The following is a 25,572-nucleotide window of genomic DNA, read 5'->3' as shown; positions in this document are numbered from 1 at the left end:
GGGTCCGCCGCCGCCGCTAAAGACGGAAGGTAACAGTGGCGATGACAGTGAAGACGGCGATGCATACACTTTCACCGTTTCTCGTTAGGCTCGCCCCTAAGCAACTGACTCAAAGCCGAAGCTAATCCCAGTTTGTGATGATGATCGTCGGGATCTGTGGCTCACTGGTTGCTGTCTCTCCTTTCGCTGTCCCGATGATGATGATAAGGCTGCTGTCGTGGTGGTCGACCATCACGAAACTTGAAATGAAGTGGATGAGCCCCAGATGTGTCAAGTTGGCGACGCTTCACATAATCATATGAGGTGCTGGATTCCCCAGGTTTCGCTTCACTTCTGATCTTAGCGTCGGATCGTTGTCTCGAGCTTCGTGCAGCGGTATTGCATATTAACATGGTCGTTGTCGTCGTTCGTGATATTTTTGTTATTCCCGATAAGTGGCTGAGGTCTGGACTGAAATCCCAAGAAGGCTTTTGCTCGTATGTCCTTCGTAGTTTCGGCAATATGTCATCCGTACCACCTATAAAACAGTGTGCGTTACGTGCCCTCAGTCAATCAGAACACCGCCCCGGCCGGACCCCAGAAGCCGCTGCGGAGAAGTCCCGCTCCGGCCTAGGGGAACCACACACAAAAGCGGCATCGCATCGCGCTTCGCTGCTTCGGTCAAACGGCCGACCTGTCACTGGCCCATTGTTCGCTTGCCCATAGAGGAGAACCAGTTTTGGTTGACCATGGCGAATGCCATCATTGGTGCCCTACCTCTCAAACAACTGCTGCCACCGTTTACTTTGAGGTACAGTACAAGGATTTGGGGTCGAAGAGGAGAGGGTTATGTGTGTAGACTGTAGAGAAACGGAACGGTGACAATGTCTCCCCAGTTTTTTTCTGCCAGAATACAAACAGTACTTCGGCTTCGGGTACCTCGCTGCCCTCGCATTACATGCAAGGCATCAAAGCCAAAGAAACCTCAAAGCAAAAAAAAAGGGGCTGGCTGGCGGATGGAGTGGGAGTTTTTCTTGATGCCCATAATGTCCGTCTGGAAGATATCGAAGGACTTCATTGAACTTCCTAAAAAGTCCGTCTGACCCTTGACAGGAGAAACGAAATCCGAAGCTTGTGATCCAAAGCCACAAAGCATTGACATGTGCAGAGGACCAGTAACGGAGTTATCACCCCAAAGGTCCAGACTGAGGTCAAGGGTTTGTGGTATCGTACCTTGCTGCCTTCCCTCTTCTGTCACAGATTTTCTTCAACGATGGCCAGCCTGGGGTAGCGATGGGGCATCATGGGTGGGTTCGTGGGTTGCAAGGTTTGTTCCAAACTGTTAAGAAAAAGGTGGGCAGTTGGGCACATGACCGTAACAATTTCCACCGCTGGCAACATTTCGCAAACCGCACGATGGCCTAGGGTGTGTCGACTTTTTGCTCAAGCAATCCCTGACTCGTGGACTCGACCGTACCTTTCGGCTTGCTACTTTGCACGTGTGAGCAGCAAATCTAAGCCCGTTTTGGCTGCCATAACATCCACACAAAGTGTCGTGATTGGCTCCTCCACACTCATCTTTCCTCGATCATCTTGGAAAAAAGTCGACCAAGAAGACGCCATTTCATTATTCTCTCGCTGATTGACTCAAGTCTCGAGCAAACTTACGTGCCTGTGGAGGAGTCCATGTAGTCAAGGCTTTGTGTATGGAGTTGGAAGAAGCGGAGAGGTCAGAAAATAATTTCTGGACTGGAGAAAGTTGGGTTCGATCAAGTACGCAGGCTCCAAGATCTCACCGTTTCGAGGCATGGCCAGCGAGGGGTTACCCAATCAAGACCAGGCTCGGAGCAATGGGCGGATCGATTGAAGATTCATTCCACTTTGCACCAGCCCCAGACGGGGTTGAAGGAGGACCATGACGATTGGCGAGGGGCTCGACGAGGGTTGGAAGAGGGAGAGGACGATGAGACGGGTATGGTGGGCTTTTGTACTGTACCTTAAGCTCCGTCGTGATAGACATGTGAGCCACTCCCGTTCCTGTACGCTGCTGTAGCGTAGCTCTGGGCGTTTGCCGGGATACCTATTGGTGGGGCAACCATTTTGCCTTGGGATACGATCTTGGTTTTTACGTGTCGAATACCTCCAAATAATTATCGTTTTCCCTCCATTTTTTTCGAGTTTTTCTAAGGTCAGCGTCGGCATCTCTATTTCTGAAAGGCGGTGTTTCTGTCTCTGTTGCGGAAGTGTTAGCTTAGCAAATGGACAGCGGTTCCCGTTGTCACGACTCGTCACGCTTCTTGTTAAGTGGCTGGGTTTGACCATCGAGCCTCATCCAGCTTTCCAGAAAGCAGCTCCCAATACCCGGATCCATACCTCGATGGATTGACATGGGGGCCCATTCTTGGGTCTCTAGTGTCTCCTCCAATGCCCCATACGTACGAGGATATGGGACCTTAACTGTGCGAGATGCGCATGTACCAAGTACACCGTCAGCTCAAGGGAACAATATAAAACATCCTCTCCCCCCACCTCCTAATCCAGGTGCTCTTGGATGAATTCGTCCAGGTGAACGTCGACGTGGATCTAGGTAAATAGACAGCAAACTTAAAGTAACGACTTACCAACATCCATCGAGACATAACCTAGTCGGAAACCGAACCCTATCACCGTCATCACTGTTACCAGCAACCTCAACACACACCACGGCTTCCGGAGTTGTCATAATCTCACCAACGAATAACTCACCCTTTTTGTTAGCTCTGTCTTGATACTTGAACGTCCGAAGCATCAAACTCACCCTCTCCAAAATGTCTGATTCCGGGGAAGGATCACAGTGCACTCCCTCGCCGAGCCCATCGACGGAAAACGAGTCAACAGGACCAGTATGTACGTCGCCATGTGAAGAGAAACCGAGTTCCCTCGCAAGGATCGAAGCCGCGACCCCTTCCAAGAAGCGACCATCAAAAGCCATTCCCGCAGATAGCCAGAACCCCAGGCCAGCAAAAAGACGTGCAGCTCGGGCCTGTTTGACATGTCGGAACCGTAAAGTACGCTGCAACGTTGTCGAGGGCGGTCTGCCTTGTAACAACTGCAAGTGGGACCGGGTCGAATGTGTGGTTATGGAGAGTCGGCGTCGCAAGTGAGTGCCTCGGCATCCATGCCTCCCCAATCTTCAGGACCAAGTAACCCGAGCAGTGGCTAACGCCATTGCCTTTTCCCTCTGTGTAGGAAGAACATGTTGGCCGGACAAGCAGTTCCCAATGGAGTTGCGGCTGTCAGCGGTGAATTTGGCGCCAGGACACTCGGTCATCAACCGATCCTCTCTAGTCAGCAGCTTGCTGCCCATGCCAATGCCTCGCTCATGGCTGGTTTCCAGATGATGAATGGAGCTGGACTCCCTCTTTCCATGGGAAATGCCCTGATGCAGCCTCTTTGTAAGCCATCAGTCTATCCCAAATATTGCGGTTGTGAAGAAGCCTTGTCTGACTGAATTACGTCGTAACAGACGCCCAAGCGACACAAACTCAAGGACTTTGGAATAACCCAAGTATCCCCGAAACTAGCGCGCGTCTTTGGCAAAACCCACAGCTGATGACGACCATGCCCGGAAACCTCACCAACCCTTCCGCGACGGTTGTGAACCCACGACCAACACCTATCTCGGTTTCGACTCCCCCATCACAACCTTTCCTGCAACCAAACCTCCAACCAAAACCCAACCGGACCGTCTCCCCGAATCTTCCGAATTTCTTCAAGCCACTCCCGCCCAAGGACGCAGTCGATGTGCAATACATGATGGCCAAGGGGGCCTTTACGATTCCGTCGCCTGAGGTGCAAAATGCCATGCTCAAGGCTTATATCGAATATGTTCATCCGTACATGCCACTCCTCGAACTGCGTCAGTTCCTTACCGCCATTCACTCCAACGGGCAATCGGGCCAAATAAGCCTGGTCCTCTACCAAGCCGTTATGTTTGCGGGGTCCAACTTTGTGGACCAGAAGTATTTGGACGCGGCCGGGCTAGGGAGCCGTAGGAACGCTCGGAAGGAGCTGTTCATGAGAACTCGGGTTCTGTATGATTGCGATGTCGAAAAGGACCGTCTCGATCTGGTCCAGGCTCTTCTTCTCATGACCTACTGGTACGAAACACCAGAGGATCAAAAAGATACCTGGCACTGGATCGGAGTTGCGATTTCATTGGGGCTCACCATTGGCATCCACCGCAATCCGGCGAACTTGGCCATGCCGCCTGCGCAAAAGAAACTGTGGAAACGGATCTGGTGGTGCTGCTTCATGCGCGACCGTCTTATTGCGCTAGGAATGCGCCGACCGACCCGGATCAAGGACGAAGACTTTGACGTGCCCATGCTGGAGGAATCTGATTTTGAGATTGTGGAGCTTCCGGCCGATAACCAACTGCTTGGCCCCAACTGCGCTGTTGTCAGAAATGTCGCCACACAGCGACAGCTTGCCCGGTTATGTATCCAGAAAGCGCGCATTTGCGTTGCTATCAGCCACATGATTAAGACCCAGTACACGGTTCTCAATCACGATGGTGGTCTCCCAGCCGGTCAAACAACGTCCGGCACCACCATGCTGTTCCCGAACAAAAGCCTGAACAACATCCAGGAAGTCCAGAAGGTTGATCAGATGTTGGAGAGCTGGCGGTTACAGTTGCCTGAGGACTGCCAATACAGACCACTCCTGACTGAGGCCCTCGCGGAGGAGGACCAGCCAGTGGCTGTTCACCGTACTCTCCTCCACATGGTCTACCACACGACTGTCTCAGCGCTGCACAGGCCGCACTACTTGACCATGGAGCAGGCCGCTACTCAACCCGCTCAGACTAGCTTGATTGCCCAGCAGGCTCGGAGCAAAGTGCACCACGCGGCCACCATGGTGACGAGAATGGCAGAAGATCTTTTGCGCCATGGACTGGCTAAATATCTGCCCACCACAGCTGTCACGGTAACACTGCCAGCCATGACAGTTCACCTGCTCCATAGCCGGTCTCCGGATCCTGAGCTCAGTCAACAAGCACGCCGCGACTTTGAGGTGTGCGCGAAGCTGCTTCTCCAGCTACGCGGCATGTACGCAGCGGCCGAGTTTGCACACGGGTTCTTGATGGGAGTAGAGGCTCGTCACAAGGCCACCGCTGTCAGCCCTCAGGGTCCTCAGGCAGCTCCGGTAAGCCTTGGACATCAGGTTCACCTGGGACCACAGAAGGAGCCAACGCCACCACCTGAGACCAGCTCATTTTCCCCATCGACCAACACCACCTTCTATCGTCCTCCCCAAGCAGATGCCATGGTATCGGGGGTAGGGCATGGACCAGGTGCTTTGGTCCTGGTGAACGTGGACAGTGGCGGCAGCACGCCGCCGCAAACTGACGTTGAGGACATGTCATCGGCAGGCTTGACCCCTCCGGTAGATACGACCGCGTATGAGGAGGTTCAGACCACCGCCATGGAGTGTGACACCAACGGCGCCATGGCCAATTATTTCGACGATGCTTTTGGTAGCATTCTCGATCCTGAAGCCGTAGAAGGCGATTTCATGGAAGCGTTTACCATGAGCCACGAGAACGACGACGAGTGGATGTTTGATGGACCGTGCAACAGCAATGCTGTCCCCGCGGCTGTCTGCTAAGGGATTTTCTTTCTTTCTTTCTTTTCTTGTTTTTGCTCATTCTTTCGCATTGGATGGGGCGTCTGACCGGAGGAACTGGCAATGGCGTTCGGCTTCTAGTGCTTTCTTTTTGTCTTTGGAGATTTCTGCTCCGTTGATGGCAAACGGGTGATCATGATGGGTACTTGATGACACTGGGCGCTGCGTACAGAAAACCGGTACAATGGCGTTAAAAGGAGAAGATGAGGATTTGATTTGTGATTTTTTTTTGGTATTGAAAATATTGGGACAAGGACAACGACACGGGGTATCAGTACAGGCTTTGTTGGAGGGCTTAGGGCAATGAGAGCCGGAAAGATGTCAAAATGAGCAATCGAACACAGCTTCGACCATGGTAATTCCAGGACTTTGTTAAACAGAGAGAGAGATGAAGGGAGATGATATTGTTTAGTCACGAAACCGGGATTTCTCCAACACTGCAGTGGCTTTGACTCGTGCGGGGGAGGAGGAGATCATCGATGCAGGGTGATGATATGTGCCAAAGTTATTTATGGTAAGAGCGATGAACACGATGTGATCGGATCTTGAGGATTTCTCTCCATTGGTGGTTGTTCTTGCAACTTTTGCCAAGTTGGTCAAGAGATAACGCGCGGCTGCCCTGGAGTGACCTGAGTTCTTTCTTTCTTTCTTTTTTTTTCCACAGTGAGGCCGGGTGAGATTGCCCTGGTTGGATGGGAAAGCCTAACTGCGTCCATCCCACGTCACCATCTGCAGCAAAGGTGCAGAAACAAGTCGACCAGTGAACAAGCTGCGCCTCAACCTGTATGGTCAAAGTCCGGACGGACACTGAGACCGGCCCTTACTGCAGCCTGAACAGTTGAGAATGAACCGAATCGGGGTTTCAACGAGGTGGAGTTGCATCACCCTTTACTGTGTAGTGTATGGTATGCTACTAGATTCCCAAGCCTTGGACACGCGCACAAGAGCCTCGCCAAGCGCCTATTGAGATCTTCAGCAGCGCGGCACTGCGACACTGCGGCTGTCTTAGTGATTTGTTGGCACAAGCGATGCGAACGGAAGTGAGGCATGAAGGCCGGCGTGGTCGGATCGGGATCGCATCGGCCGTGGTGGTCAGATTGCGGCCTCATCACAGCCAACATGTTGCCGGACGGCGATGCCTTGCTTTGGCGGTCCAGTCTTGTCCTGGCTTCAGGGCGGAGTGATGACAGCAGCGTACATTTCCCCACACACACCCGACACTCACAGGCGAGCCTGATCCAGGAACAGGTCGGGACTGGAGCCGTGGTCATCGTGAGTTAGTCCTGATTGGTGATAGTACAGTCCATTCTAATAACCATGTCCCCCCTGCTCGCTCCTGTTCTGCCCCTGTCCGACATTGGCCTGTCCCTGCTCCCCCGTTCATGGCATTCTGGAGTCCCGCGCGCAAAGCTGTACGGTTTCCACGTCGTCGACCATCCCAAGGGGGGTGATGGCGCGGGTATCCCCTCGGAGCCCTCATGGCGTGGTACCTGTTAAGGGCATCGCCGAGGTCACACTGACCGGAACCCAACAGCAGCCCCCCCGGGAGCAATCTTCTTTCACCTGTTGAGACGTTGGAACCGTACCCGCAACCGAGCCATCGCAACGGCAACGGGCAGCGGGCGAGCAACCGGCCGGGGCGGAAGACAGCCAGGAGTCCACTCAGGACAGCACACGACCATCAGACAGGGTGCAAATTGAAATGTCGGGCCCAAACAGAGTCAAGCGCATAGTACCAGAGGGCTGAAAGCGGCGAATCAAAAGCTGCAAATTCTCCCCATATGCCGTTGGATAATGTCTGGAACAGCATCGCTAAACCCAATCGGGCCCTAAGCGAAAGGAGTCCGGGCCTGGCAGTGGTGCGTGTGGGTCTGGGTCGGTCTTAGTCCAGGTCCCAAAAAAGTCCACACTTGTTCCATCTTGTTCATCTCATTGATGGCCCTCGACCGACCGTGATCCGCCTCATCCACTTGTTCTGACTTGCATCCAATTACTGCTCGGCTTTCTGCTGAATTCGAGCTGCCATTCGTTTGAATCTGGCCTGCTAGAACCTGCGCGCTGCCGCCATTCATTCCTTTTTTCCCTACGCTAGTTTCCATTCCCCTCCACGGACGACGGCTCCCGTCTTTCGTTGCTACCCTCTCTCGCGAGCCCCCTTTGCGCCGTCCTTTGTACATACAATTCGTTTGATCCAATCCCGGCGCCGGCTGTTCTGCATTGTTACGTACATGCGTTCCGTCTTTGTGCTACTCCTAGAGCCATCCACCTGATCGACCGCACTCTCGTTCTAGCGCAGTCCCTCCTGCGTCTTCTGCGTGTTCTCCTGCGTACCAGTAGCGTACCTCGGACCTCCATTCCCCGCATTGATTGCTGCTTCCGCCAGTTTGCGACAAGTCAAGTTGCTTGTTTGTGTCCTAGGTACCTGCCTACACACATCTACGGACCGTCGTATTACTGTCGATACTATCTCCAGTACCTCCTTCAGTACCTCCCTCAGTACCTCCCGTAATTTCAGATTTGCGACTGGTCGGGTACACTTGCTGTTTCATTCTGTGTGCAACCACCATTGTTCACGGCCACGGAAAGAGCTACCTACTACGACGCACCTTCCGTTGTCATCATATTCATAAGCTCAGGATCCGGCCGTACCTGCCTGATCTCCTGGCTTTCTAATTCTCACAACTGGCGACTGGCGACCGGTAATCGGCGACCGCCTGCCAGCCCTTTCAACTCCAATAACCTACCTCTAGTGCCTCTGCCTACGACATATCTCTACCACCCACCATAATCACCTTCGATCCCCGAGCTCTGCGACTATATCAAACCGCTTCTTCCTCCCCCGAATCGACTGCGGAAGACGACATTGCTCCAGGCGGTGTCCGACTCCCAACGAGACACTCCCCGATTCAACTTCGTTTAGACTATGGGAGCCGACGACAGCATCGTATCTGCGAGATCCCCAGGTTCATAGACGAATACGAAACCGCGCCGTTATGCTGCGCTCCAGCCGGACATACCACACGCCCATGAGAACAAGACCTACAACGAACACCGAATACCATGACCAGATCCCCCTCCTCCTCTCCCAATCTCTCCCACGCCCTCGCGGTCGTCACCCCGCGTAGCCGCCCCCCGCGATCCTCTACCGAATCGCCTCCCCGGCACTACCGCGAAAACGACGACCTCTTGTCCAACCTCACCCCGCGCACCGCACTCGATACCATACGGAACCCTACGGGGGAATTCAGGGCATGCATGGCTTCCGCCTCTCCAACTGAGCAGGCCTTTGCTCTCCGAGCCGCCATTGCTAGCAACAAGATTCAGGAATGGCTTGATGAGCTCTCATCGTGGCCCTGGCCGTCCGGCGCAAGCTCCGCTGGCTTTCAGGTGCCCGACTTGAAGAGAAGGAAGTTTGAATCCGCATCCCAGCTCTCCGACAAGCTGTACTGTGGCAGCCTGCCTGCTGCCGAAGTTGCCAAGTATGAGAAGCGCGTGGACGAGATATACAAGGACATGGAGGAGATCGATATCGAGGAAATCAAGAACCATGTCCTGCGCAACCATATCGTTCCGCTATCAGCCTTCGGTTCTCCTATCCTGGGCTCAAGCCGACCTCTCCCCAGCTATTCCCATATGGACGACCTTACAGCATTTCTTACGGCTACTATCATGCAAACTTTACCGAATTTGGCTCGTCTCAGCAGACTCCTAAACTCCTGGAGCATTCGATTACTTGTTTTGAAGAGGGTTCCCGCCTTCTTGGACACTCTCGCTGATGGAGAGATTGCCCTTCAATCTGGCCGGAATGTAGCTGGATTGGATTCCAATGCTCGCGCGATACCGAGTAGGCCGCCTTCGCCGCTGTCATGGGCCGAGTTCAACGTGATAAAGTCGGTACTGGAAAAGAAAGTCGCAAAGGCCGGCCGCGACCTGGATGTCATGCTCGACAGTCTAGAAGGATGGGAATACACGCTCCCTGACGAATGGCTGGACCGAGTAGAGTCTCTAGAGAAACAATATGGCGAGTGGGTTGCTGCCTGCGAGCACAAAATTAAACAAGCAGACTTGAAGATTGATGCGCCAACTAATAGCGACACTGCCAACAAGCTTGACTTGGATGAACGAAAACAACAACAGACGAACAAAGCGCCCACAAATGGCGCAGTTGCTTTGACCGTCCAAGACCAACAAAGCGATGACTTGACAGATAATAACAAGACCATGAACGTCGACGTTCCTCCCCTTATCAAAGTCCACGTTCCTTTGGAGGGAATCGACGAGAATGACGCTGAGAAAGGAGAAAATGACTCCTGGACGTTTGTGGATGAAACTGCAGCCCCAGAAACCAACGATGAGAGCCTAATCACAGAGGAGCGTCCCCTGGGCGGATTTGACGGATCTGATATTGATGGAGCTCCGGCAAGTGGGATGATGCCCTCTCCTAATATTGTTGCTAGTTCGAAGGGCTCGAGGCCTCATTCCTCCAGTCTGAGCTATGCGACATCCGATGGCGAATATTTCGAACTAGACCCCTTCGACTCAGATTTCGACTTCGATGATAACCTCGAGCATGATCTTCCTGGCTTTCCCCGCTCGAGGCGCGATAGCAGCTTCTCCACCACTTCAACCATTGTATTTGGAAATCGTGTACTCGAGCAGGAGACCCCGGATCGCTCTCGAAGACGGAGTAAGGATCTTGACGGCAGTCTTTCGCGGGATGTCAGCCCTCCAAGCTCTCCTCCACGCTTTAGCAGATCAAAGTCGAGGCTCAGGTCACTGTCGCGCGGGTTTAGCGACATGCCAACTGTGGCCGAGTTGCCAGACTTTGACGAGTCGAATTTTGAGTCATCGGCTATCAATGAGGACGGAAACCCATCCAAGTCTAATGCCGGAAATTCGGATGAAAAGCTGGACCTGCTCCAGCAGCAGATTAGTGAGATCTTGGAGTCTGTACCGGCTAAGATCCGCCTCACCTCTGAGCCCTCACCGATCAATTTGAATCCCCCCGATTTCACTGCCCTAAACAGGAAGTCATCTAAGCCGGAGCTGCGCAACAGGAGCCAGTCCAGTCTGTCGACAAGGTCTACCTTGTCCTCCCGTGCTGGAACACCCTCCTTTACGCTCGCCCCGGCACCTTCCCGCAGTTCCCGACAACGCAACCGCGGCAGTCATCGTGATATCAAGATCTACCACCTTACGAGGAACAACGGTGAAGCTCCTATTAAGCTGTTCATCCGATGCGTTGGCGAGAATGGCGAACGGGTCATGGTACGAATTGGTGGTGGATGGGCCGATTTGGGCGAGTATCTTCGGGTTTTTGCCAGTCACCATCGCCGAAACGTCGCGCTAGAGGGCAAGGTGGAGGTCAATATGCCTCGTGTAACAGCTGGTGGCTCTAGCTCACCCACTCGGCCGCCATCCACACGGTCTAACCAGGATCGACAATCCCCTCCAGATACTCCCTTGAACGTCCGCAAGACTAGAAAGCCTGCGGAGGCAAACGAGGAGAACGCCGGAACACCCAAAGCGACTCCTAAGACGCCCTTTATTTCGGCTGGTAAAGCGACTGCCGTATCATCGCCAAGAGCCCCATCAGTTGCAGCCCGCTCCCGCTCGATTTCGACTCGCTCTCGCTCAAGCTCCCGCCTCAGCCATCGTGGTGATGAGGAGATCGTGCTTGGATTAGCAGGGCCGCGGACAAAGAACATTGAAATGAGTGAGGAGGATAAAGCGTGGGTGGAGGATATGAAGGCTAAGGTGCAGAACGCCTCTGGCATGAACCGTCAGGTGTCGGACTCGCCAGCTACTGCAGAGGGGAAGTTCGGCGACATGGGCAAGATTGGCGGGACGAAACGGGTTTTTAAACGTCAGGGCGGGTTGCCATGATGGGATGGAATGCATGTCGGATGGCACACGGGACGGAACGGGAACGGGACGACACGTGTACGGCATGAATCGGGCGAGGGGGTTTGTGGGTAAGGGCTAACGAACCTGATGTGGAGGGATGATCGGCGTTTCAGGGATTCACGGGCAGGTTTCACTCCTGCTATCCCAGAGATTGCGGTGGTTTCACATGAAGTTTGTCATTACCCCCGGTTTTGGTCTGGGTGGAGAGCGTTTGGGATCTACGGGGCTATGCGCATCATGTCTTATGCCCTCCATTCCTCTAATCTCTCCTATCCTGTCGGATCCCCACACACCCATGCTGCACTTCCTTCCCCAAGGCGATAATTTTTTCTTCTTTCTCAACCTCGTCACTTGGACGAAGGTCACCCCTCTCATCATCATCATCATCATCATCATCATTATTACATGCATTGTTGTGGGGATTTTTCTACTTTGTTACTTTCTCTCTACTGTCAACAAATACCCCCGGAGCTCTCTTGGTCTTTTCTCATCTTTGCATTCAGATATCCCCATCTCTTTACCATAATCATTTTCAAATCATAAAACAAACTCTACCATTCATACATACATATTACACACATTGTTACCATACACAGGCCATAAACAAGGAGGGAGGAGGAAGAAACATGCATATGTCGGTTTACGACTTTCTTTGTACTACTCTCGGAAAGGAGGAAGGGATACCCAAGACAATACAATACCCAAGGAAGGACGACGGAACGCATATGCAATGGATGGACGTATGGTACGCTCACACACACGGACGGACGGACGGACGGACGGAAGGCGAATAAGGAACAGGAACTCGGACAAAGCAAGACGGGCGTCGGACAAATTTTCTGTCGGTTTTAGGTCAGGTATATGTCAGTTTTTTGTTTTGATTTTCGGCGACAACGGACGGCGGCGATCGAAGGGTGTTTGGTTGGGTCTTTGTGATAATTTGCTGTCTGTTTGTCTGTGTTTCTGAGGATAGGCAGACGGGCAAAACACAAACCCGCTCGGCGTACAAAACAGCATTCTTCGGCTGGGGGTTTTATTGGCTAGCTCTTTAGATATTTATACACTTTACTTATTTTACCTACATTGATTTGAATCTGTAATCCTTTGACCACGCAAGCAACAGCATATGAGCCATAGCTCAGATAGAGCCCCAACGACAAGAACACAATGAGGCCAAAAAAAACGGACGACTGTCTAGTTTCTACTCTGAAACACGAAAGAACGGACACACTTAGATCGTGACTAGATGCGCAGTTACTGATCACCCATTCGTGACATAAGATATCCGTCTCAGGACTGAGATAAGATGTTTGACACACACACTTCCAACCTTCAAGACAAAACAACTCTTCTCAACGTGTTCCCGTCCTGATCAGAAAGAAAGACCGCCAGGCTCCACCCGGTCTCTACCAAGATCGCCTCCTCCCAAATCCGTTCAACCCGCGCCTTCTTTCCTTCTGTCCAGGTTCCTTCCTTAACGGCAACCTGCCCCAGCACCAGGCAAAGAGTAAGGGAAACTAAGAACTGTCCCCGCGTCATCGCGCCTTCCCAAAAACAGCCTTCGCTTCCATCTTCATACTTAGGGTATAACCCAATCAAATCACCCTGTATTTTGAATCAACCACAAGTGACTGAAGAACGCGTGATTACAAAAGCGGTTGAGTGGTCTCGTTAGTCGGGAGGTGAATCCTGAAGATTACCGAACGACACGGAGTTATTCGAACCGGACTCCAGTAGCTCTGTGTGACTGAACTATAAGGTAAGGAGGAGTATCTGGAACGGGAGGGAGGTACGTGTTAGAAGTTGGGGAAGAGCCACGGGCAGATCATCATCATCATCATCTTCATCGTATAGTACCGTATCTTGAAGCCTTGTTCGGATAGCAAACCCAATGACCTTCTGCTGAAGCATCACTCAACCGATGGCTCGACGTCATTAAAAAAAGTATCAACTTGTTTATACATGTATGTATACTCCACGAGCCCAGTCAGTCACAATGTGTATCCTATTTGTATCCTCCCATCCATCCTGATTCCTAACAGAAAACATCATCGAAATCAAAGCCTCCGTACTCTCTCCAAACGAAACCTCCTCGTCTTTGATGATGACGAACTAGCACTCGCCAACCGATAAAGCTCAAGTCGATTTCCAGCGCCGCAGTACTCGTAAGGAGTACCGGCACAAGTGAAGCTGCAATCAGCCAGCGGAGCGGGAGCCGAGCCGCCTCGGAGGGTGTTGCCGCAGTAGCCTGTGTTATAAGGTCAGGTTAGTGTTGCCCAGTCTCGCGAGAGCTTTATTAGAAAAAGAACAGGAGAAAAAAAAAAAGAAGGATAAAAGAAAAAAAAGACTTACACTCCCTCCCATACTCCACCCCAAAATACTCCCACCCACTACAAGCCTCCGCACATCCCTCCAGCGTCATCCCGTCATCAGCCCATGCCTTGCCCTCCAGCGCCCTACCGCCTTCAGTAGCTTCAGTCTGGCATCCGACAAAGACGTAATCGCCCACCGTGTCCTTTCTTCCCAGGGTAGCCGTTGGCTGTGCTGCGCTAGCAGTAGTACTTGTTGTTATTGTTGTTGTTCTTGTTGTTCCCGTCCCACCAGAAGAAGGCTTCGCGTACAACTCCAGCCGATTCCCCGCCCCGCAATACTCTGTCGCATCACCAGCGCACAACATGTTACACTCGCTATCGGGCGCCTCGGAGCTGCTAGCTGCCAAGGAGTTGCCGCAGTAACATTCGCGAGCGTATTCGACGCCGAAGTAGGCAAAGTTGCCTGCGGCGGTGCAGTTGGCCGCGCACGACTCGAGCGTCATGGTGTCGTAGGCAAAGGAGGCGCCGGTCAGGGCGCGCACGCCGGATCCTTCGGTTGCGCAGCGGAGACGGGTGTAGCCGGCGACTGTGGGTTTCCTGGCGGGGCCGGTGGCGGTGGGAGTAGTGGAGGAGGTGGTGCTGGAGGGGGCGACGGTGGTGCTGCTGGTGATATGGCTGGAGCTGGTGACCTCGACTACGCTACTGGTTGATGATGGCCCAGCTGCGGAAGAGCTGGCAATCGTAGAAGAGGCGTCTGGTTCGTTACCACCACCACCACCACCATCACCAGGCGAGGTGCAGGATGCAGTTCCAGAAAAGGTAGCGCAGCTGCCTGATAGATCGCTGGCCTTGTTGAAGCTATCGGAGTTGGAGCCTGCGGTGACGCTGAGCTTGGCGGCGTAACTCAGACCACCTGCGATGGTGTAGCTGGCGGAGTAGAAGGTATAGGGACCCGCACAGTCGCCTTTTGTCATGGCTACGGTGGTGCTGCTGAGGATAGGGACAGGGTTGCCGTTGCGGACGACGCCGCGGGGAGTAAGGTAAGAGATGCCCAGCGAGGGAGTTGCGGTGATGTCGTTGCGGACCTATTTTGTCAGTCAGCGGAGGCGAGTCTTAAATGTAGGAAGGGGGGAGAGAGCCTACAAGCGCGGAAACGGTGAGTGCACCAGAGCTCTGAAGAAGACAGCTCTGGGGTTTTTGAAGGATGATGGCATCTGACAAAGGGTAGGAGTTTCCGTTGTTGTCGTACGACTCGCTGGTGCCGTCGTTGAGATTAACGGTGACTGTGAAGGAAGAAATGCCTGAGGAAGTGGGAATGTTGGTTGAGATAGGGAAAAACTATGCGCCTGGTCAGTTGTGATGAGTTAAGTATTCGAGTGCCAAAGGAGCATACCTCAAAAGTATCATCAAACCCGGTACCGGCTCCTTGTACGGTGGCGGTATATGAACATGACCCCGAAGCGCAACCCCCGTTCCTATCTTTCCAAGTCATCTTGATGTTCTTGATGGCGCCAGAAGCCCGGTTTGTTGTGCGAACTCTGATATACCCACTCAGTAGAAAACTGCTACCTCCCGAATTCAATGTCAATTGCATATCAACAGGCTTAACCGCATACGGGGTAATTGGGTCCGTCAACGTCACCCCCGAGGGCACAGTATCAATCATCTTCTGAAGAACAGTCTTGCAAACGTCCCTGAAAGTCGTCGCCGACGTTAACCCATTCATCGTGGCATTGCCATCAATGTTATACACCTTGAAATCCGAGTGTCTGTTCACCGCAACAGCTGGCCCAACTACCAGCGGATTCTGCGTAGTCCCTGAGATGTACTCAGTGACCACCTTGTTATCAAACGTAGCATCGGTGGTATCAAGCGGCTTCTGGCCGTTCGTTCCCGTACCGGAGGGCACAATCTCGGGAAACTCTTCCGAGTGGACACCACCGAGGGTGTGTCCGCAAGCTGTCACCTGGATCATCTCCTCGGTACTGAACCCCATACGGTCGAACTGTTGCCTAAACGTTTCGGCCGAGTTCTGGGGCTGTGGTACGCCGGTGCTGCCGCTGGACGTTGCGTCTTTCCTCCCGAGGCGAAGGGGAACGACGGGGCCTCCGCAAGATCGGACGGAGGCGTAGACGCCGGCGGCAATCAGGTCGGCCATACTCGATTGGGATGAGTAGTAGTTGGCCAAGAACCTGAGGGTGGTGTTGTGGCCTGGCCCGGTGTTCTCACCGTTTGTGAGCTCGAATTGGAGTGAGGCGTCGAGCCCGCCGGTGCCGAAGACGCGGTTGTGGGTGGCCATGTCGCTGGTTGGAAGTTAGCATTTTGTGCGGACTATATTCATTCGTCGGACTACAACAGGTATTCAGTTCCACGTGATTTCCCGTCAGGTGTCATCCCATTCTCTAGACTTTTTTTTTTTCTTCTTCTATTTTTTAATCGTCATCCGGCATTTTGACCTGCCCTATTTTCTACCCTCATCACTGAAAGTCAGAAAAAAAAGAGAAAGAATTCAAAACACATACTGGAATCCCACCCGCAGCCACTCCGAGGCCGTTACCCTCCCAGGCCCGGCAGCCTCATTGTTACAAGGCGTAATGACATCATTAAAAACCCTGCCCTTGAACCCCTGGAGTTGATATACAATCTCCTCCATCTCGTCGGTGGCGGCGGGCCATGTTGGGTCGGCTCTAGTCCTGGCCGCCAGCGAGAGCAGGCCAGCCAGGGTGGGATATGCGTATCTCATAATAGGCGTCGTAGGCGTCTGTGAGGCTTGCGCGAGATCGGGAAACGGTTCAGGACATCAGATCTGACAGCAGTACCGTATGTATGATAACAACGGTCGAGAGTGAATGTACTGATGGACGCCCGGATTGTGAGAAGGGAAACCGGCTCGCAGCTGAACAGCTGCAGTTTGATTGAGGAAATAACGAGTGATGGCTGCTTTGGCTTTGAGGCGTCTGCAAGAGAAGGTCGAGGTAAGAAAGAAGAAAAGGTGGTATCGAGATGCTTATACGCCTCGTATCGCTAAGCTCGATGACAACACGACACGACACAATGCAATACCACCAGGGAATGGATTCGATCTTATTCCGAACTGGACGGCAGTAAGCCGATAGATAGACAGACTCCTTTTTCTCTCGAGGAGAGGCTATTTTCATTGGTGCGTCCATGATTGCGCACTGCGACCTATTCCTCTCATGCACTCCCTACCCAGAAGAGGCATAGGAATCACAAGGCGAGGATGGTACAGCCAGACGAGGCTTGAGACAGCATACAATATGGGCGCAAGGGGAGAAGGCAAGGGTGGATGGGAATCTGGACCCGGGGAATCGCACCGCTAGTTGGGAATTGGCTGACCCTGCATCAGCTTTCCATCAAGATACACACACACACAACGTCTTCTGTCCAGGATCTCGAGTGATCCTGATTGGTTCTTGGGAGGGCCTGGTTGCTCTTCTCGTATTATCGCGAAGTCCAACAACGACTGCATGGCGGGCATTTGCAGCCGAACGAGTTCAAGGCGAGTGAGAAGTGCAGAGCTGACTGTTGTGCATCAAATACGATGTGGGCTCTCTCTTCTTTGCAACCACATTGCCGTCGCAAGCGAGACAACCCTGTTGATACTGTACAATAGTTCAACAACCACCACCACCACCACCACCAAACCTCATCCAACGCCAAGCTCAGCCGAGATGCCGAGCCGAGCGACTATAAGGGAACGCCTATTGCGACGGCGGCTGTTGATTGGTCTCCCCATCTTTTGTACTACCGATAAGAGCACCATTTTTTTTCGACTATTTTTTCCCCAGCGGCATGGGATGGCCCGAAGCAGAGGTTTTGATGTGACTTGAGATGTGTCCACGCGGGGAGCGCCACACAACCACCGATGAAAACTGCTGTCACTTATGACTGATAAAGCCCGAACTGATGGGTGGGTGCCAATACCGACCCAGCTTTGGATTTATTGACCGGATGGAACGTTCCTTGACAATTCAATGCTTTGGCAAGGCAACAGCTGAGGGAAGGTAACGCAGGTGGCAGACTATCGACCGTTAGTGAGATATAAATGCACACCGATAATGTAGTCATCAGTGTGTGTGATATGCACTGATACTCTTCTTCGCATCGTCGCAGTCGTAGTCAGGCATCTTTCTCGCCTCTCCGGCGCCATCGTTGTAATCGGACCGGGGCTTACTCGCACTGATGGACAAAAGTCGGAAGAAAGAGCGAGAGTAGCGCAGTTGTAGGTAACTCAGACCTGGTGTGCATTCTAGACGCGGCTGTTTGCTATTCCCGTCGTAACCGCGTTCGATTCGGGCCCTGAAGTTGCATTTGTGAGAAAGGGTGGCTATGCAGAGCTGAGAGAATTGTTTCTGAAATTAGATGGCATAATGTGCGCGTGTGATGGAGACAGTGAGTGACAAATGGAGGAGGCGAGCGAGCGAAAGGAATGAGACTGCGGTCATGTTGAGCAACACGTAAGTAGACGGAAGGAAGGGGGAGGGGGGCTCCGAATAGCGCAAGGTCTTGTGAGGGAGGACGGAAACAGAACGATTATCGCCTCATCAACACACAGTCAGCTATGTTGTGATATTGGTTATTCAACCCGGATGGACGCCTTGTCAGCTTTGAGGATGCAGTGCTTGGTGAAGAAGAGGGGAGACAACAGATCGAAACCCCTCATTTGAGTGCCTTCCCCGTACGGCGGGGCGATGAAGCACAATGTGTCGCGGGGTGGTCTGTGCGCGTCGCTACCCCTGGTCCCAGGAACATCGGACTTGCGGATCCCTTTTCCTCCCCACACCAGACGACATCCGTCCCGCTTCTCGTAGGGCTGAGAACGACACTCCTCGGCGGGCCACTCTGTCTTGACCATCTTGCTAAGGACCTGCTTGTGACTTGCGGTAGAGTCAATCGGTAACTAACAAGCATGAGAAACACGGGTGCGTCCGCCGAGTTCACTTCCCACTCCCCACTTACTTCCCACTTTCGTCGCGGCCTGTTTTCGACTCCATCGGGTTCTAGGCCTCACGAGATCAACAACAGCCTCTCATGATGAATCTAGGCTTTCCAGAAGACTGTCACATGCGAGACAAAACCTTCCGCCACCGGCACATTTTATCGCACATGGAAATCAAGACACACTTGGTTAGTAAGTGGCTGTAAGGTGGCTTCAAAGTATTGGTACCTACTACCTGCCGCATTTGAGATAACGATCAATGGGTTCTCTGATATCGAACCTGTCTAACGCCTCATCTTATAATGTCACGCCATGTCTCTCAAATCATTCCACTCACAAAATAATCAGCAACGATAGACGAGAATGCTTGATGGTTATCTTGGTGAACGCTTCAGAAGATTTTGCTGTTATGTGAATCGAAGTTCCCAAAAGACCATCTCATTTCTCTATTACAGAATTCAACATTAAGAAAAAGCAAGTTACAAAGAACATGACGAGAAAAAAAACAAAAGTCTACCCTACCAGGGAGTTGAACCCTGCGCTGCGGAAACCTGATCACAAGATTGAGAATCCGCCATGTTAACCGATACACCAGTAAGGTTCATCTCTTGTTGACCAGAAGCAGCAAAGAGTAGACCTATATGCCTTGTTTGCGCTCCTTCTTTGTAAACATTTGGCTCATGTGGGGTTTCTCCATTAGGAGCCTAGAGTTGGAAGGTACAACATACTATCAAAGTGAACACCGCTCACAATGTGACACCACTGTAGCCTTCATACCAGCCTGCTTAACAGTACAATGGCTGAGTGACATCCGTTCATATAGCTTGGCAACGAAGAAAATCCAGCTCCAAAGCCCTAGTGGTGTGTTGACGTTGGATGTCCAAACCCAAGAAGTCCCTTTACAACAAGGGCTTCCCATTACCAACACTCCCTTCCAGTGCTCTCCTTTTCTCTTCTGCTTTTCGTTTCTATGTCCTTCAAGATTACCACTTCAGACTCAAGCCCATTCATTTCCTAGGTATCATCGCCTTTTCCACCTCTCTCATTTGACCTGCATAATCTCAGAAGTACGGCAGGAAAAGCATATATCAAGTGATCATGAAAGAGATCGATGGTAAACCTTATTCATGTCGACCTGATGAACTCACAGTACAGACAGCAAGACAAGAATTTCAGGAACACACAGAAAAAGTCCAGACATGTGCAAAAAAATTTTACCCTACCAGGGAATTGAACCCTGCGCTGCGGAAGCTTCACTTTGGAATGATGAGAATCCGCCATGTTAACCGATACACCAGTAGGGTTACTTATTTTCTTGTTTTCTTCGTTCGGTGTAAGAAACTCCCTAGGAAATTGCTTATATGACCCCGGGGGCGGGGGTGATGTGTGTGTGCTAGGGAAGTGTTGGGAAGGTACGAGCTCCTAGGTAGGCAAACGGGCAGACAGGTGAGGTGAGTGCTGGTGATTCTGGGGAGGGAAGGAGCGAAACAGTTGTTGGTAGGGGTGGCCAGCTAGCAGGTACCTCTACCTACGCAAACAACTTTTCCGCTTCCAGACAACAGCAGTGGAGTGAGTGACTGGAGTGTTGGCATGTAGGCTGCCGTACGAGAGAGGACGAGGTGGAGTATTGTGAGCAAACAGAACACGGCATGGAGGGTTTGTATTGCCCGGGTCTTTGTTTGGGCTTGGTGATGTTACGAGATGGTATTTGAAATTGAAGTAACATCGATCTGGTACATCTCACGAGTTTGACGGATTTGGGACTGACTACGAACGAATATCATTTAGGAATACTCCTATTTGTACAGATAGGAGAGAAGACAGGCACCTAGGGAACGGATCATCAGGTCATTGAGCCATTACATGTACAAAAACCGCAGCAAAACTCCAACAGAACGGTTTGAGGTATGTGATACAGAACAAGCAAAACATTCATCAATCATTTGTTCTCATTAGGCACCCACCCATCCATTCATTAAAACCCCCGGACGCCCCCAAAAGGGTATCAACCATCCAAGAAAAGAACACTATCCAAAACAAACCCAAGTGCCACAATTAAAAACACAAAATCTTATCCACTACCCCTTAATCCTCTTTATCAAAATTCTCCGAAAACCTACTCTCCCTAAACGGACTAATCCTCCCACACCCACTGATCGACGACTGTCCAACACTCAGTCCCCCCGGACTCACCGGCCTCTCCCTCAGACTCCTTCCACTCACACTCCCCACCCCAAAACCAGACCCAGTACTAGCTCTCGGCTTAACCATCAAAAACTGCCCATGCCCCTCACTACCAATACTGGGGGTAGGTTGTGTGACAGAAACCTGCATCCCATTCACCACCGGAGGGAACCCCGCCGATGGTGGTGTATGCGGCCCGTCGCTGGAAAAAATGCTTCTCGCTTCTAGGAACTCGTCGTCTTCGTTGTCGCTGTCGTTGTCTTGAGCAGGCCTTGAAGCGCTGTTATTGCTTACACTGCTGTAGACGCTATCGCTTAAGTCTGAGCTACTTAGGCTGCTAACGGAGTTGATTTCTGCTTCGCCTTCGGCTGGGGCAGTGGTGGTGGTGACGTAGGGGAGAACGAGGTGTGGTTGTTGGACTTGGCCTTGGTCTTGGGCTGATGGGGAGGGAGGACGGTCGCGGACTGCTGGTTCGGTGGTGGTAGTAGTGGTGATGGTGGTGACGGTAGCCAGTGCGTCCAAACTGCCAATGGCGCTGATAGGTCGAGAGGAAGATTTCAGAGCGGCAGTGCCCAGGGCGCCGGTGGGGTTGGTAGGGACGGTCGTAAGGCCACTGCTTTCACCAGGTTCATCTTGTGCCGTCGCTCGCAGTGTTATGGCTGGCGCCAGTGTCGCCGACGCCTGGACCGGGCTGGGAGCTGAGAGGCCGGCGAGGGCGACTTCGCGGATACTTTCCGGCCCGCTGTGGTCGTCTCCAACAATGGAGGGGACACTGGGGTTATTTTCACCTAGCTTCCGGGTTAGGGCCATGCCACCGATGAAGCCCCTGTTCGCATTTGGGCTGGCGGCATCAGCGGTACCGTCCGCCGTTGTAACTACTTTCGGCGAGGCGACAGATGCGCCAGATACTCGTCTAGGACGGGAGAAGCGGCTCTTTAACCAGGCCTTCACTTTGCTAGTTGGGGATGCCACTGATTGCGGATCCGAGATGGGACTCGTTCCCTCGTCTGGTGATGTTGAAACCCGTTGAAGCGGCGATGTGCGTCTTTGGAGGAAGGGCATGGATAACCTGGCCAACCCTGAACTGTCTGTCCTCCTATGGACAACCGGTGGTCGGACCATTGGTTGGTTGTCCGGCGAACTTCGGTCCAAATCAGCGGCGGTCGCGGGCTCCTTCCCCTTTCCAGTTTGCTTCTCCTCCTTGATCTCCTTGGCCTCCTTGGCCAATCGCTTCTGCTCGGCCTTGGCCGCTTTCTCTTCCTCCTTTCGCTGCCTTTCTTCTCTCTTGACTTCCGCCGCCAGAGCCTTCTCCTTGTCTTTTTGCTGGTCTGTCAATCATTCGGGTTAGCCACTTACCCCTGATATCGACACTAACACGCAAAGGAAACATACCTTTCAACTGCTTGTGCAACATCGCCACCTCCTTCTCCCTCATCTTATTCTTCTCCACCTCCTCCTTCTTCCTCTCCTCTTCCATCTTCAACGTTGCCTTCCTCTCTCTCTCTTTTTCCGCAAGATCATTGATTTCATCCAGCAACGGCTGCACCCTCTTCGCCGCGATATCCTCCACCTTCGCCCTGTCCACCATCTTCCCTCCACCGATATCCACTTGGCCCGCATCCATCGACCTTTTGCCACTGTTCGTCGCATCGAACCTCGCCTGCGCCGCAGCGTGTGCCTTTACTTCCCAATCGCTCTTGCTCGTGTGCGGAATCATCACTCCCTTTTCCGCATACAGCTTTTCATCCATCCCCTGCAATCGCGCCTTGACGTTGCGCTGCGCGGCTTGCAAAAGCGCTTCACGGTCGCGCGCCCGTTTTTGCTCGTTAACTTCAGCGATCTTGGTGTTGAAAAGGGACATTTGCTTGCGAATGCGCTGGGAGTGCTGGCGGTCGTTGGCGGCGATGATGTCGCCGTCGCTGGAGGACCGACGCCTGGTGAGTTTGTTGCGGATGCTGCCGAATGCGCTGCCGGCGCTGTTGCCTTGGTTGGAGGAGGGGGAAGCACCCGTGTAGTACTCCTGCATCTCCCGGTTCTTCTGGTGTTCGTCGTGCAGCTTGGCAAGACGTTCCTGCGCGAGACGGTAGGCGGCGTCTTGGAGGCTGTTGTATACCACCGGCGAGCGTTCCACTTCGTTGTTTTGATCTGTTGGGTTGCTGGTACCATGGCGCTCAAAGGAGGATCTCCTCCCTTGCGCTTGTTTGGACTGGTCGATCGTTTTTTGCTGCTGGGTGTACATGCGCTTGGCCATGGCCAAAGCGGAAGCATGGAGAACGTCTTGCCGCTGCTTCTCATCGACTTCAGGCTTGACAGGAGGTCGGGACGTAAACATTTCTCTGCTCATGGTCGTGTACGGAACGGCGCCGGCTCCGTCCGTCGAACGAATAGATGGAGAGCGCATCGACTTGGCCGCGGCGCTGAGGGCATTGGAGGTTGCGTTTTCTTTGTCAGGGTATGCGGTGTTGTCGGTCATCGGCTGAGGTTGCGACTTCGATCGCGGGCGTCGCCCGGCCACAGCATCCCTTGCTGCGCGCAGTGATGCTTGCCGTGTCAAGGCGGAACTTTGTGTCTCTGGGACAGTTAGGGTAGAAGAGGTCGGTGACTTGTGTCCCTTGAAGGCCAAATTCGCAGCCGAGTTACCCCAGTTTGAGGTCTGCAGGGTAAGCTTAGGCTGCTGAGGTTGGGGTTGGTGCTGTTGCTTCTGTTGTCTTTGAGCTGCACGTAATGCCGAGATAGCCGCTTGTGATCCTGCGGCATTGCTCTTGGTTCGCGAAACCTCCAAACCGTTACTCGTTGGGGACGCCATCTTTTGGCCGTTAGCCAGGACTGCAGCGGTATTGGCGTGCGAAGCGTGTGTATTTGATAGCTCTGCCTTTGGATGTTCAACTACTTTGGTGTTTGTCCATCCCAGAGTCGCGGCTGAAGAAGCGGGAGCTGTCGATATCTCTGGTTTTGGATATTCGACCGATTTCCTGTTAGTCCATCCCAAAGACGCGGCGGCACTGGCAGCTCCGTTGTTGTCCTTGAGACCGGAAGAAGGGTAGCTAGGTAGGTCCTTGGAGTCTGCGTATCGTAGCCTCCCAGTATTGTCTTTACAAGGTGGTCAGTAAGGTATGTCCGGGTGTTGCGCCCGACTGACAAGCATCCACCTGATGAACGCGCGGACTTACTTGGAGGGACGAGCGCTGTTTGCTTAAGCGCAGTAGATGAGACCATGGTTTATGTATGGCTATTGGAACCAGGACCAAAACCCAAACAAAACAAAAGTTAAAAGACCAGACCGGCCGCGTGGGAATCGGATGTCGGGAAACTGTGGGGCACCGGCCGGATGATGATGGTCCACTGCGACGGAGGCTGTGAAATGGCGAAATCTTACAGGTCCTTTGCTTTCGAGGTGTTGTTTGATCTTGTGGATTCTACTTGACGATTGGTTTTGTACGGTGATGGTCGCGTGTTAGAGTAACCTTATCTGTAGGTTTATAATAAGGATTGTCGATCAGGATGTCTAGGGTTATTTTTATTTTTATGTTTTGTGGGAGAAGCGAACGGCTACGCCGGACGGTGTCGAAGATGGAAACTGCGGCGTTGAATGATGGATGGCTCGGTTTCCTCGGTGGTGATATGGAATGACAGACAGGAGGAGAAAAAGGTGAAACGAATGGGGAACGAAGCCAGAGCAGAAATGATGACACTCAATGATGATATGTCCTACACTACAGCTATGATGCCAATCGTGTCCCCGTCACAACCAAAGGCTGGCTGCTCACTGCTCACTGCGACAAAGAGGGCGACGATTCCTTCCTTTCCACAACGTCGTCATGCGTTGAGACAGGCAATCGCTTCCTTAGTCCATCGACGTCATTACTCTCCAGTTTCAGGCCCAATGCGCTCATTGGCTTTTTGGAGTCCACTTGAGTGTGATGCCAAGACGCCACTGCAAGGACCAAACAGACGCTGCGTATCATTCGGTCGGCAGCTAGTTCCCACCAGATCCACTGTAAATGCACTACAAATGTGCTGCCAAGACCCTGCGCCAGTTGGCCAGAACTTCTTGGACGAAATTGATGACACCCATGTTCTCCATCCAGAACAACACCAAACTCAGCCCAAGAATACCACGCAAATCAAGGATTTTATTGTATGCAATGCTCAGTAACGGCGTCTTCCAAACCCTTGCAACCCTGTAGTACACACACTATTTGTAGTATGTATCTTGTCCATCCAGTTGTCGATGATTTCTTCGCTGGGTGCAAGGTCAAAACTTGGACTCGGGTGTCATCTATCATGTATATCCTGGGCGAGAAGGGGACTTTTCCAGCTCGAGACCGTGACTTTGCTTGCCCAGCTCTCAAACTTCACCGGGGAATCTCGCCGGACAAAGCTGATGTGAGGTCACGCCGCCTCACAACTTAAGCCACTGCACTAAAAGTGCACGTGTTTTGTTGAGGCTATCGAGGCTGATGACCTAGTTCAACTCTCCTCTCCATTTTTGCTCAGCTTCTCTCCAGGGGCTGGCTGGAATGCCGCATTACGAGCTTAATATAGTTCCCTGCTCTTACCATT

The 25,572-nt window shown here is 52.5% G+C and overlaps 6 protein-coding genes across 6 annotated transcripts; 4 read left to right on the top strand and 2 right to left on the bottom strand.

Moving 5' to 3' along the window:
- Positions 1-390: 390 nt before the first annotated feature.
- On the top strand, positions 391-613 carry NEUTE1DRAFT_34627 (uncharacterized protein; the record flags this gene model as incomplete). The annotated part of the gene is made up of 2 exons (XM_009848762.1): positions 391-476; positions 529-613. 2 exons carry the CDS (start codon positions 391-393, stop codon positions 611-613), a joined length of 171 nt encoding a protein of 56 aa, XP_009847064.1.
- Positions 614-2,431: 1,818 nt separating this feature from the next.
- On the top strand, positions 2,432-5,628 carry NEUTE1DRAFT_120290 (uncharacterized protein; the record flags this gene model as incomplete). Its single annotated transcript, XM_009850075.1, has 3 exons — positions 2,432-3,118; positions 3,208-3,413; positions 3,485-5,628. The coding sequence occupies 3 exons, from the start codon at positions 2,787-2,789 to the stop codon at positions 5,626-5,628; spliced, it is 2,682 nt and encodes an 893-aa protein (XP_009848377.1).
- A 1,137-nt stretch (positions 5,629-6,765) lies between these two features.
- Positions 6,766-7,393, top strand: NEUTE1DRAFT_98409 (uncharacterized protein; the record flags this gene model as incomplete). The annotated part of the gene is made up of 3 exons (XM_009850074.1): positions 6,766-6,922; positions 7,043-7,132; positions 7,218-7,393. The coding sequence occupies 3 exons, from the start codon at positions 6,766-6,768 to the stop codon at positions 7,391-7,393; spliced, it is 423 nt and encodes a 140-aa protein (XP_009848376.1).
- A 1,313-nt stretch (positions 7,394-8,706) lies between these two features.
- NEUTE1DRAFT_144513 (uncharacterized protein) lies at positions 8,707-11,532 on the top strand (the record flags this gene model as incomplete). The annotated part of the gene is made up of 1 exon (XM_009850073.1): positions 8,707-11,532. The coding sequence occupies one exon, from the start codon at positions 8,707-8,709 to the stop codon at positions 11,530-11,532; it is 2,826 nt and encodes a 941-aa protein (XP_009848375.1).
- Positions 11,533-13,469: 1,937 nt separating this feature from the next.
- Positions 13,470-16,538, bottom strand: NEUTE1DRAFT_116059 (uncharacterized protein; the record flags this gene model as incomplete). Its single annotated transcript, XM_009850072.1, has 5 exons — positions 13,470-13,801; positions 13,906-14,950; positions 15,009-15,203; positions 15,259-16,168; positions 16,388-16,538. 5 exons carry the CDS (start codon positions 16,516-16,518, stop codon positions 13,611-13,613), a joined length of 2,472 nt encoding a protein of 823 aa, XP_009848374.1.
- A 4,372-nt stretch (positions 16,539-20,910) lies between these two features.
- On the bottom strand, positions 20,911-24,225 carry NEUTE1DRAFT_107794 (uncharacterized protein; the record flags this gene model as incomplete). Its single annotated transcript, XM_009850071.1, has 3 exons — positions 20,911-22,337; positions 22,402-24,099; positions 24,180-24,225. 3 exons carry the CDS (start codon positions 24,223-24,225, stop codon positions 20,911-20,913), a joined length of 3,171 nt encoding a protein of 1,056 aa, XP_009848373.1.
- Between the last annotated feature and the right edge of the window lie 1,347 nt (positions 24,226-25,572).

The sequence above is a fragment of the Neurospora tetrasperma genome (assembly GCF_000213175.1).
Source record: "Neurospora tetrasperma FGSC 2508 unplaced genomic scaffold NEUTE1scaffold_1, whole genome shotgun sequence".
Classification (NCBI taxonomy): domain Eukaryota; kingdom Fungi; phylum Ascomycota; class Sordariomycetes; order Sordariales; family Sordariaceae; genus Neurospora; species Neurospora tetrasperma.
This window is presented reverse-complemented; position numbering and strand designations above follow the sequence as displayed.